The sequence below is a fragment of the Sinocyclocheilus rhinocerous genome, unplaced genomic scaffold (genome assembly GCF_001515625.1).
Source record: "Sinocyclocheilus rhinocerous isolate Xijiao unplaced genomic scaffold, SAMN03320098_v1.1 scaffold2117, whole genome shotgun sequence".
In the NCBI taxonomy this organism is placed as follows: domain Eukaryota; kingdom Metazoa; phylum Chordata; class Actinopteri; order Cypriniformes; family Cyprinidae; genus Sinocyclocheilus; species Sinocyclocheilus rhinocerous.
Window position 1 is genome coordinate 549,447 of NW_015626361.1, and position 13,629 is coordinate 563,075.

At 37.8% G+C, this 13,629-nt stretch overlaps 1 protein-coding gene across 1 annotated transcript in view; it reads left to right on the forward strand.

Moving 5' to 3' along the window:
- Window positions 1-915: 915 nt before the first annotated feature.
- LOC107711948 (mitochondrial peptide methionine sulfoxide reductase-like) overlaps window positions 916-13,629 on the forward strand; it is a 36,384-nt gene continuing 23,670 nt past the window's right edge. The window contains exons 1-4 of the mRNA XM_016517047.1: window positions 916-1,518; window positions 8,928-8,996; window positions 11,047-11,142; window positions 12,784-12,888. Coding sequence (XP_016372533.1) covers window positions 1,506-1,518; window positions 8,928-8,996; window positions 11,047-11,142; window positions 12,784-12,888 — 283 coding nt within the window. The 5' untranslated portion in view covers window positions 916-1,505. The remainder of the gene's footprint in view (window positions 1,519-8,927; window positions 8,997-11,046; window positions 11,143-12,783; window positions 12,889-13,629) is intronic.

Here is a 13,629-nt window from a genome sequence, read left to right on the forward strand (position 1 = left end):
AATCCATGAGCCATCTAACAACAGTTTTGTTGCCATTTACAGAAACACCAGTTCAGCATCCCACCACCCACTCTGAGTTCACAGACCGGATAAGAATCGCAAATACAAAACCACACAAAGAGAGATTTCTTGATTGAATGCCTAAAGATTAATGCAATCTACAGTATTTTGACATTCCAAAATTCCTATACCTATATATATACATAATCTGACAGGAATCATTTCACCTTTCTCAGTATTTAACCATCAGTATATCTGTTTCACAGCTTCTCACAGCTTCCATGAACCAGTGATTTCCTCCTCGGGTTTTGTTTTAGCACTGCTGCTCTTGCCAGCGTGCATTTGGTAATTATATCTCATTTGCAAAGCAATTTCAAAGCCTCTCTTTCTGCCCTCAACACCTCTAGGTGACACCAAACCTACTCCTTTTCTCAGATAAGAGGCTACAATTTTAAAAGCGAAAATAACAAATAACAACTAAACAGCCAGCTTTTTGTCTTTTTTTCATCCTTCTAGTCTAAACATGCATGGTGTAATGTTTATTTACTTTTAAAAACCCGAATAATACATTTTTTTTAAGCAAATGTTCATGATGCAATGCTTACACAATACATATGGATGGATGTGTGTCTGTCTTCTAAAAATATGGTTGAAATTAACAGAGCGCTGTCAAGGAGTATCTGCAATCCAAACACAGAAAAGAAAGGCCACACTTGCTGACATTACAGCTACGAATCTTAAAGTAAAGTTTATGGGATTCTGTGGATCAATGTTGGTCTACGTGTTAACCTTGTTTAATATTTCAGTGCAGCGAATAAATTTGACTTGAAGGGTGAAGCACAGCATCAGTACATGCCTACATAGTACCGTGAATTTAATGTTGGATGATGACCTGAATTGACACAACTTCTGCTTTTTCATGAAGCTGTCTTGAATTAAATGCGGAGGTTTAGAGGCAGTGCCTTTATTTTGACAGTTGCCACTGAATAAAGCCACCACTGCAATGAAAGATATAATGCAAGTATGTGCATGCACAGAAATAGCAATAATCATGATGAATGGATTCCAGATGCTAATTTTAATGTATGCAGCCGCGCTCCTCTACGACAGCACACAGATGCTCAGTTTTGCTATGCCGGCAAGATGTAGTGACGGGGGTGCTGGAAACTCATTTGCATGCCGAACTGCTATCTTAATGTGGATATTTATTTTAATTTAATTTCTTACCCGCACATACCGCACGGGAGGCTTTTGTGGCAAAGTCACATTAACCTCCGACTAGTTAATATTCATCTGGCGAAGTCCCCCCAGCACTTGATGAATATTCATGAGGTGGGCGAGGCCGTCCCCTCACTCCTCCTCCAGCTCCATGGCGCCCGCGTGGAAATGTTTATTTTTGCAAGCGGGAGCGCACGCGGGCATCATCCTCATCGTCATGCAGCTCAATATGGCAAACGAGAGCGTTTTGCCCACCAAAGAGCGCTCTCTGAAGCAGGGAAGAGAAAATGTTCGTGGCAGGTAAATTCCGCCTCTCGTGAAATGCGCAGCGGGTGATGTCAAGGGACACCGATATAAAAGCAGGCTGATTTGACACTTGTGCGTTTCACATAGAATAAACTCTCCTATGGCACAGCACATAGACGGCAACCTCCGCATTCAAACAAAAAAACATGGTAACCGGAATACCAGCAAAATAACACGTGTAGTTACTAATATCATAATAAATTCAAATAGAATCTCATTCATACACCGTAAGAAGCTTTAAAGCTCAGTAATTTTGTATAGTTGATCTGATGAGACGAGATAAGCTACCACAGTTGTATTGTGACGGGGTCATTTCTACAATTCGGTGCGTTTGGGGCTTTGAAACTTTATTTTTTTGTCATAACAGAACAGGTTTTTTGGACAAATTGCATAATAGCCTAATAATCTTATAAAAATTGTCAAAACTTGTATTAACTGAGACATGTCACCCAATCTTATTTGATAGTACATTAGTGATAATTTTTTGAAAAAATAAGTTATTTAATGTAATTTGTCTGTTTCATATTGATGCCATAACTGAGTGTAAAAAAAACACACACAAAAATGAACAGTAATATATGGTATTTAAAGTTTTTTTTTATAACATTTAAATAGATATCAGATTATGTGATTCATCACATTAACAACATTGTCTTTAAAATATTGTTTGAAAGTAAAATCTGGGTATAGAATATATATAAATGTATTTATTTACATGTAGGCCATTTATAATGATATGACAAGATGAACAGTAACTCAAACCTACTTTGCTATCAGTATTAATTTTGCACAAACTCAAATTTTTAATTGATTAAAATGGGTAAAATTGGCAAAAAGGGTGCAGCATTATAAAGTCTTCTCTAACATGCACTATAAATAAAGTCTTCTCTAAAGAATTTCTAGTGAAATTCTCTCATTAGTAACATAATAAATGGCGTAATTTGGGGACATAAAAGACACTGAATTGTACAATTGACCCAGTAACAATACTAACCAAAATAATCGATTACTTCGATTACTGTAGCATAGTTTTATAAAGGCAAGCAACAAATATGTTTTTCATTAGCATAGTGACTAAAAACAACTGACTCTTTTGGATGGTCAGTGTGATTCTAAGTGATGTCAAATGTTTAATCATTAGCCTGAGATGCTCTGATGAGGACAAGCATTAAAACTGTTGAGGACTATAACATTTAGTGTGTTAGCGAAGCCCACATTCACTTCTTTTACATGTCTGCTATGGTTAGATGAAAAGGATCATAAAAAAATGCATCAGTCCTTGGCTTACTTGAGTCTTTTTTAGAGTAAAACTAGGCACTCTCTGCCCTTATTCCAAAAATGGAGTTCCCTACTGTAAATAAATAAATGTATGTAATCACCAGCAAACAATAAACCAGGTGATTTTGTGCCTTCTAGGGATGTAACGGTATGAAAATTTCTTATCACGATTATAGTGACCAAAATTATCACGGTTATCGGTATTATCACGGTATTGTTAAAATGTGCTGGAGATGTTAAAAAAGTACCGACACATAAATCACTTCAACAAGTTTTATATTTAAAAATCAACAAACAACAAATAAAATGACTTTTTGTTTGCATAATCATTAAAACAATAATATTACCAATGTTCAAATATCTAATGTAAATGTTCAAATAAAGCTTTGAAAATTTTATCACGATTTATCGTCAAACCAGTAATCGTTACATCCCTAGTGCCTTCAGATATAACCATGACAGTTTTGCTGACCTGATGCATCTTGGGAGTTCTGGTGCCGTAGCAGTGTCCAGGGGCCCATCTGTGCATTATGTGCATGAAAGCTCCACCCTGTCACGCATTCCCGGCCCTTCTGTCGAAGCAGCTCGCTGTCACGGCATGGCGGAAGCTTCCGGGCCTCTGCATCCATGGGGGGTAGAACAGGGTTTTGGGGAGGATGATCAAACCCTACCTGCTGTTGCCATGCTGGCACAGTTTCGGCCCAGAACAGCCTGAGAAAATGTACTGATGTCATCACCACAGTCACGCCTCTCTATTTAAATGTCTCTATTAGCAGTGTATTTAAATGTGATGTATCCAATATGCATTTCATTAGATGTTGATGTTTTTGTGCTCGCAAATCTCTTTAAAAACTGTTTATTATTTTACTTTTACATTTTTAGTATTGTAGTATGAGAGCAGAGCAGCTTGAGGAATAGCTTGAAATTTAATAGAAAAATACATGTTTAGGATTTTAATTTATTACTTAAATTAAATTTAAGTTAATGGATAATATGGGTAATTTTAGTTATGTTCAGTCTTGTCAGTTGTGTCTGTATCATTAGCATTACTTGTGATTCAAATAGGCCGTATTTGGGGAATTTATTCTTTCATTGTGTGTATATCCTCTGAAATGATGTGCATTCTACCTCATTGCCATTTAGAGAGCAATTTCATCTGACCTTGGAGAAGAAACAAGTTCTGTAAAGAGTGACTGGGTGACTGCTATTAGTTTTCCATCACCCTCCACACAGAAGTATTTAGCAGATGCTTTTTATCCAAAGCAACATAGAATACACAAATAGGAGGCTCAGTTCGCTGTTAACAGGCTGTAGTTAAGAGCTTTGCTCAAGGGCACAGTGGTGACGAGTAAACTGTAATCAAAGTAGCTCTCCAGATCCTGAGCTTCCCCTTCCTAACCGTAACCTTTGTGGTAGTAGGCGAGATTCCAAACTTACAATATTCTCTTCAACTTTCACTATAAGTCATGAGCTTTCTGTTTTTTTTAGAACAAATATATTATGGACTCATTCAGGTCTTCATGCTGAGCAAAGCCATGTTCATCAGTGCATCTGTGAATATTTTTATACAGCTATTGTATAAAAACCCATCTTTTTGCTTCATCAAGTAATTCAGAAAGTTGACATTTGTTAGGGTCTGAAAATACTGTTTTTCTACAATTGTATCGGTTAGCTTATGTTTTGTCCCGGGCATCAGAATGCTGGAGGTGTTCCACAGATTACGTGCACTATCTTGCAAACTGTAGCAATGAGGGGGGCCAGCCTTCACCATAGCAACCGGAATTGGTTGCTTGGATACAGGTTTGAATAGAAAATATGGTATGAATGCATCAGCAGTCGCCTCCAGGGGACATACAGGCACTTGAACTTGTCGGTGACTCCAGTGTCTCAGCTGATTCAAGTTGACCCAGCATGAGGTGGTGTGGTGCAGTCCAACAGAAACGGTCTTGAATGTGCATTGTTTAACAAGAACGTGAAGACTGGTTGGTTTAAGACACTTTCATACTGAGATTGCTTTGATTTTTCCTTCATATTCAGAGTCATAAACTCAGCAGGTAGGCCTACACACAGTATAGACCTTTTCTCCACAGTAGATTTGTTTATATAGTCACGCTTGAAGCAAGAGACACGATTTACCCTCAAGAAAATATGGTTAGATTGATATGGAATCAGGTGAATCAAAATGTCACCTAATAGTTGTGTTTATAATTGATTTAAGTGGGATTACAAATAGTGAAATCATTTCCAATTAGTTAAAAATTTTGCTTCCGATCAGTTTATCAATTCTAGATTCTGTATTGAATCTTTGGCAACTTTGAGCTGTCCGAATTTGGCAAATAAGATCTGATGGAGTTTGCATTTCAGAAATTCCCCATCCATGTCTTAAATGTTGAATGCAAAGATGACTAAGGTGCCACAAAGCAAAACAAAGCCCTAGACCCAAAGCCAGTGATATGCATCCAACCAGTCACAATTGATTTATATGTCCATGTTATAGAGGGCAAGTTTTAGAGCCGTGTAATCCTTAAGTCTTAAAAAGTGTTGGCAGCATTGACAGCAGAAACATGTGCTGTAATAGTCCAAGTTAACGTCAGGTCCTTGGGTCATGAGAAAGTTGTTGTGTTGAGGGATTATGAAGGCTCATTCCAGTGTCATGATGATGGACGGGCAAACTTCCAATTAAATAATAATAAAAAAAAAAGATTAAAAAAAAAAACCATGCAATACCCTGAGCCCTGAGGAATAGTTTTGTGATTTCTGAAATTTAACAAGGCTATTGCTTTTTCTTCTGTTTGCCGGAACACAGTTCACCCCAAATTAGGTCCATTTTAGCCAAAGTTTCGGAGAAGAAAAGTCATTTTACCAATCTCGTCGCTCCATAAAAAAGTCCTCTTCTGGTTCTTTTGTGCTTTCCTGCCTTCCTTTGCCTCGCTTTATTTTTTTCCTCTTTTTTTCCTTTTGTCTTCGCTGTCCTTTTTTCGGCGGAGTGGTTGGTAAGGTGTTGTGGTGTTGGCGAAGGCGTCTTTTGGCACAGTCACAGGGCACTGTTAAAGGAGGCAGACTGGCACCTCCTGGACCCATGCCAGAGCTCCTCGGGAGAAATACCCACTGCTGTGGTTGGTGTGTGAGAGAGATACAGATAGAACAGGTAGAGAGAGAGTGAAAGGCATTATGGGAAGGTGAAGGGAGGAGGTTGGAGAGTGGTAGAGAGAGAGAAAACACTAGGTTTGTGGTGCCAGAGCTTTTGTGGATGTTGGTTGTGTTGGCGTGTTCTTGGCCGGGTTCACTTTATTCCAGTTTGTTTGTTACATTTTTTTTTTTTCAGTCTTCACTGGATGGAGTGGCTGTGTGTTCATCTGCTGCCAAAAGGCACGAAGGAATGAAAGAAAAAAAATGCGTAGCTCCATATTTCCGCCGCTCTAATCTGTTGCGCATCCCGCTCTTTTATTCCTCTGCCCATTCCTGTCTTCATCACTCACTCCAAAATTCATTTATCCTCCATTTCTCACCTTTATTTGGAAAGTGTGTTTTTCTTTTCTTTTCTTTTCAGATCGTCCTTCGCAGAAATTAGAAATGGCATCATTGTGCGCTTGGCTGGCAGGTCAGTGCCAGGTGGTCTGTTCGAACATTGTGAGATTTGGCAAATGTGACTGCAAAGGTGTGTGTGTGTGTGTATATTTAATGCACAAGTCTTCACCCCGACAAGAATAAAGGAAGCTTTGCTTGTCAAGGTGACAAAACAAGCTCCTCTTTTTATCTTGATTTGGTAGCATGGCTTTTGTCTGCCTGGTTGTCTTTGTCTCTCAGTTGTTTGCTTGAGTTATACTTGAAGGCGGGCTTCAAGTATAACTCGTTTGAAGTAATGGTGCTTCATATAACATTGTCCAGAGAAACAAGTGTTAATGATAAATCCCCTGTGTCGTTTGTACTGGCTATTGTATACAGGCCACCAGGGCACCATACAGACTTTATTAAAGAATGTGCTGATTTTATATTGTCATCTCATTTCCTTGTATGTTAAGCAGCATTCTTTGTTGTGGTCAATGTGCAAAACAGGTTAAAGTTTTGCAAAAGAAACCAAATGCACTTTGTGCTTTAATTCTGACCAGTGTACTCTTCACAGTGCTTGTGAATAATAAAATTCAGTGAGCCAACTAGTTATCTGACGTCTGGCTAGTGATATTGGTTTATGTAGGGGTTTATTTTATTTTAGTTATGATATTTTTAGTGGCAGTGCTTTAGTTAGCATGCTGCGCTTTAGCTGTTATCTGCATGGTAAAACCCTCTCAGGAAGTTACTTTCAAGTTCCTTTTAAAGCACTGCTGTAACAGACAGCATTACATTTTTGTCCATTGTGTCACGCCTTACTCTGCTTTTTTTTACTTAAGCATCTTGTCACAAGTGTTGCATTTTTAAGACACTGGCCTTGCTTTCACCTGGTATTAAGGTGTGATTTCAGTGATCCAATCACAAGTGGTCAGCCGAGGCTTAAACTGTTTTTAACCGTTTCAAATGCGCCTCCTGTGACCAGTGCTGTTTAGATTTCCTTGTGACACTTCCCTCTTATTTCTTCACACTCTACATCACAAATACTGTTGACTGAACAAACGTATGTTATGGGATTACAAGTGATTGGGAAAGGAAGCAAATTAAAATGATTTAAAAAAGCAGTCTGTGTTTTGTTACAACGGAGCTGATTTGAAACAAATTTGATTCACTTGTTTTTTACAGAAAGTAGTGTGGTCTTTTTGGCTGTTCGGACACAATCGACCACATGAGTGTCTAAGCTATGAAAACCATCCAGTTAAATGCGTTTTCGTCTACCTCAAAACGTTTTAGATGCCTTCTATACTTGTATTTAGCGTAACCTTAATGAAAAATGTAAACAGGGCCTGTTTTAAAGTTAAAAATAGTCCAACTTTTAAAAATGCTAAATTTTGTTACATTCCATTGTGCTATCTAGCTGTTTTTGAATGCAAAAATCTATGAATAAAGTATCTGATCTGGGTCATATGAATCCAAAACCAGCCTAATTGTTCTGGAACTCCATTTAGTCGACTAGTGATTTTTTTTTGTACATCCATGCAATCTATTTTTATGTATTCTGAACAAAATGAGAGATGCTTGCCCTTGCAAAATGCTAATGCTAGGTGGATTGCTAGGTTGTTCTGGGTGGTTGCTTACTAACCTAAATCAAAAGAGTCCATCTCCAAGTTTCTATTGTATTCTGGTTTCTAGATATGGCTCAGGTCCCTCCTTCGAGGTTAGTCCATTTATGTCCGTCAGGATAAAATCAGAAGTCTAATTGCTTAGGAAAGTAATAGCATACCTCTCCTTAGCAAGGAACAAGATTTGAGGCATCATTCATGTCCAAAGCACAAGCAGTGCAGGATATGTTGCGTGCCAAAGTTTAATAGTTTGCTACGCTAGGTTTACTTTCATACCAAGCTTTTGCAATTGGTAATGGACAGATTTTCAGTATTAAGGTCATCATAATCGTATATTGTTTAAACTTAATGGAGATTAAAGGGGGAATGAGGTGCATATTGCCCTAAATGCACTATTGTGTGTGCTTGTTTGTGGGGCCATGACACATTTCTTCATCCATATGCTAATATTAGTACACTGTGTGTAAACCACTATCCTTTGCTGCCTGGAGATTTAGGTGGTAAATCACTTCAGACTTCTTAGCTCTAATCCTCCCCACATCTGTGCTCCTTTTCTCTTCCTCTTTACTGCTCTAATTCCAGTATGGCATAGTTGGCCTCATCCATCCAACTCAGGAAACATTTTGTTTGTCCACCCTTTTTCTCCCTTGTGGCCTAATCCACTGCAGGTTGTTCCACACGCATCACTCGTGGTTTGTGACCTTCTCTGGATGGTTTAGAGATGTGTGTGTGTGTTGGGTGGGGGGAGGTTCAGCAGTGTAATCTGCTAAGTGTCTCCCACTGCAGAAACAGCAGCACTGATTCAGTTTAGCCTGAGCAGACCAGGCAAATCTGCAGTAATCCTCGCCACAGAACCCAGTCTGACAGTCCCACCATCTGGAACAGCGCCACCTTGTTCATACGTACACCCCATTGATAACAGAACATTTCTATTGCTGTCTTTCTCTGTTTCTGCAGCAAAGCACGCAGCTAATAAGAACCCCACAGTGGAGCCGTTTCCTGATGGCTTGGAGATGATCATGTTTGGTGAGTTTGGAGAAGATAATATTCCAGACTTCTTTGGATGCAATTAATGTATTGCTTCCTAAAGTACCACTTGTGTCAGAGTAGTGGCTCATGGGAGACCTGGGTTGGAGTCCAGCCTGGGTTATGTTCCAATCTCATTTCTCCATCTCTCCTCTTGACTTCTTTTTGTCAAGTGCCAATAAAAATGTGGCTAAAAGCTCATTTAAAGGATTCAGTTGAAATGTCAGTATCCAAACATAGTAGTTTTGTTTCAAGACCTAGTGAGCTGCCTAAATAGACAACTACCTAGCATCCTAACTGAAATGGAACCTCATACAATAGCATTCAAATGTTTGAGGTGATCTCTTTGAATGAAGTCTCTTATGCTCACCAAGGCTGCATTTGGTCAAAAATACAATAAAAATAGTGATACTGTGAAATATTACAAATTAAAATAACTTTTCTGTTTTAATCTATTATAAATAGTGTTGTCAATATAATACAAAAAACTAATTAATCACTTAAAACATTTTTTTTTAAATATACAGTACTTTTATATTGCAATAATTTCACATTCAATCTTCAAATTAATGTAGAAACAACATAAAGACAGTATATTTTTAATATTTGTTTAATGTCATCATGTTTATGACTGAAGGTGAGTATCACTGATACCAATACTACTAATGTCTCAATGAAATTGTTTTTTCCCCCTAATATTTAACCATTGATTATAGCCATTCAACATTACAGTATAATTGAGAGTTATCAATTTGAACATTTATTAGACGTTAAAAAATAACAACTTCAAATTTAAGTTAACTTAAAACAATCTTCACATAAACCCATTATAATAAATGTCATATTTAGCTACTTGTGCCCGTCAGCAAGTAGGAAATATACAGAAATTGCATAAAGTTATCAAACACTAAATTCTATACTTTGATTAACAGACATCACAGCAGCTGGGTTAAGGTTAGTTTGGCTGCTGGACATGACACGGGTCTGATTGTATTTTCTCACAACTCTTTACCTTTACCTAAATACATACATGCATGCACAGTTTTAAGGCAGCTGTAATCACCTTTTTGGTAACTTCATGACTTAACTGACGACATAATGATGTAGTTTCTTTTGCGCTTGATATAGGCTACAGGCCTATAGGCCTACAACCCTAGCTCCACCCCTAGCTCCACCCCTGCTTTAATTGAGTTAAACATTTTGAATGTGTTAAACTGAAAAAATTTATCGCATGTTTTAACGCGTTAATTCTTCAGTGTCACATAATTCTTCAGATATCATTATATGCTATGCATTCTATTTGGTGTTTAAGAAACATTTCTTAACACAGTCAGTGTCAGTGTTAAATCAGTTGTGCTGCTTAATATTTTTGTGCTACATTTTTTTACATGATTCTTTGATGGAAAGTTCAGAAGAACAGCATTTGTGTGGAATAGGAATCTTTTGTTAATGTATCCTTGCTGAGTAAAATTATAAATTTCTTTCTTTCAAATTTTTTTTTTTTACTGACCTCAAACTTTTGAATTGTAGTGTAAGTGCTCCACATAGGCCACACGTTTCTCAACGGTCACAAACATGCATAAGTGCATTTCACACAAAGCATCAAAAGCTTGCAGTTGATTCCAGTTGACATTCATGTGTGATACACTAATACGCACAAAAATATGCACACACAGATACTGAATACAATTCATAGATGAAGGTAAAAAGAATGAGATGCAAATATATTATTTATACTAATCACTGAGCTTGTCACAGTGCATTGTGGATCTGTAATCTACATGCAGTGCTGCCTTAGAATTGTTTTGTGTGCCTTTCGAGTCTTGGGGAAAAGGTTTTGTTTTGATTGGGTCACAGAGTATCAACAGTGTCTGAATTTGATTTTTGTAGTTTGTGAAAATATTTTGATCAGCAGTAGCATTAAGATGTCAAAAAGACATAGTTAGGAAGGGCTTTGTAGAGGAGCCGACAAAATATTCAGTTTCGTCTCTTTTTGAGTTGTTCCTGTAATTATTGTTATTTGATGCCTCTGTCCCAATTTGGGGAGCAGAGAGGCGCTTCTGGAGGATTCTTGGTGTGTTCTCTACACAAGTGGGCTACGCTGGGGGCTTCACACCTAACCCTACCTACCATGACGTGTGTTCAGGTTAGTACCAGCCACACAAACACAGCCGATCAAATACAGATATGCATATAGACACATGCCCAAATACATTTTCCCCGCTTCCATTTTGCTGCTACATGCTTGTTCACTTCCCATATCAGAGGTCTCTGATGACACTTTTCCCAACTGTAAGTCACAAACACTAGAGCAGCTTTGCTGTACCAGATTAGTGCTTCGCTGCAGCCTTCACCAAAACATTCCCTTCATCTGCAGTGAACTACCCAGAGAGCACTGCTCTCTCCCAGATCCGCAGCCCTCCCCCCCTTCCTCTGTATGACCTACTTGTAGCCAGATGAGATGGAGGGAGGGATGCAGCTGTGATGTTGCAGTTTCTGAACAGGTCCCAGCGAGAAGATTCTGACTGCAGCTCTGCAGAGGGTTGGCTTTCTCCACACACACACACACACACACACACACACAGGCTCTTTTAAGCGTGTAGTATGGAGAAGACAGTGGCAGTCAGAATTGCGTTAGGTGTTGGGGTTAATATGTAGACAGGCTTTGTTATTTCTAAGAGCAGCAAATGCATATGCTGATACAGTTTTACACAATTGTTTATTAAATTTTGTACACATTTAACAGAATGGTTCTTATGATCTTAAAAACCTTCTAAAGGTTTATGCTTAAATTCTTGGAAGTAGTTTTGTAGACAAATTTAAATTGTGCCTGAAATTGTTTCTGAATTGGTTTACAAAACCATTTTAAATGTTTAAGCATTTGTGGGCTCTTCTCCAGTATTGCTTAGCATCTCAGGATGCACCTCATAAAGTTGGATGAGAGAAGTTTATCTTCATCATAACCACATGAAACATACAAACACATACACTTACACTACGGTTCAAAAGACGGTATGTTTTTTTTTGTGTGTTTGAAAGAAGTCTCTTACTGCATTTATTTGATCAAAAATACAGTAAAACGGTAATATTGTGAAATATTATTACAATTAAAAAAACTTTTCTATTTGATTGTATTTTAAAATTGTATTTATATCTGTGATGGCAAAGCTGAATTTTCAGCAGCCATGATTACACCAGTCTTCAGTGTGACATAAACCTTCGGAAATCATTGTTAGATGCTGTTTGGTTCTTTGATGAATAGAAGCTTCAAAAGAACAGCATTTATTTGAAATAGTAATCTTTTGTAACAATATTTACGTCTTAACGGTCACTTTTTATCAATTTGATGCATCATTGCTTTCTGAAGAATGTGTTTTGCTATTGCTACATTTATGAGGTTTGGTAATATTTCTAAAAATAATTTTTTAAAAATATTTTTAACAAAATTTGATATGTCATTATTTATATAATCTGATGACCTATAATTAAACTGTAAATTCAACCAAACAGCTGTCGTAACCACTAGATTCAAAATAAGTCATGTTAGAACTGACATACGGTAAAAATCTGTTTAACCCTATCCCTAACCAGGAATGTTTTCCACAATGTTCTTCACTAAATGAACACAAGAAAGAATGATATTTTAAAAAAAAAAAAAAAAAGATTAATTAAAATCCTTGATGTTCCTTTTAAATAGCCTGAATTTAATGTAGGCTGCAAAATCAAATAACATTTTCACAGTACTATTTGTACATGATCAAACTTCTTTTTGTGCTGTTCTCTCCAGGTTTAACAGGGCACACGGAAGTAGTGCGAATGGTCTTCTCTCCTAAAAACATCAGCTTAGAGAAACTTCTCAAAGTCTTCTGGAAAAGCCATGACCCCACTCAAGGTAAACCAACACACCTTTTCCCTCACATCTACACGCATGCACTCACACAGATGTCCATAGTAAGACCCCTAGGTGTGAGATGCAGTGGTCCAAAAGCAAACTGCCTCATGAGGTTAAAACACGGCTGCATCTGTGTGTTCACACTGCCCTGTGCAAGTGTATGTGCCGGATGGTCAGGATGATCTCGCGGGAATCGGAACAGCCTCAGACAGGCCATGTTAATGTGTCTGAGACCAATTCAGCCATGAGAGGAAAAGAGACATTGCGTATGTGTGCGCATTAGTGCAAGCGTCACCTATTCCTTCAGTCCACTAGAAACAGACCCAATACTGGACACACAGCTGATATTTGCCGTCTGTGTTGTCCTTCAGGTCCTCATTTGAGAATAAATCAACCTTGCTGTCTGTCTGCGATACAGCACTAAGCATGAGACTCAAAAAACCCAGAATATAATTACAGAAAAATGAATTCACTCCATTCAAGTAATTGGTTGATCTGTAAACCTTGGTGTGTATTTATCTATCTATCTAATTAGTAGGGCTGGGCGGTATATTGAGTTTGTACGATATATATAGATATTTTCTTTATAAGCGATTTGATATGAGGCAATACCGTTTATATCGATATACAGTAGTTTGATACAAGCGCATCTGAAAATATAGCGGAGGACACAGACTGAGCTGCTGCGGAGAAAGTGCATAATCCAGTTTGTTTTAAACATGTGACAAGCTTCATATTAAG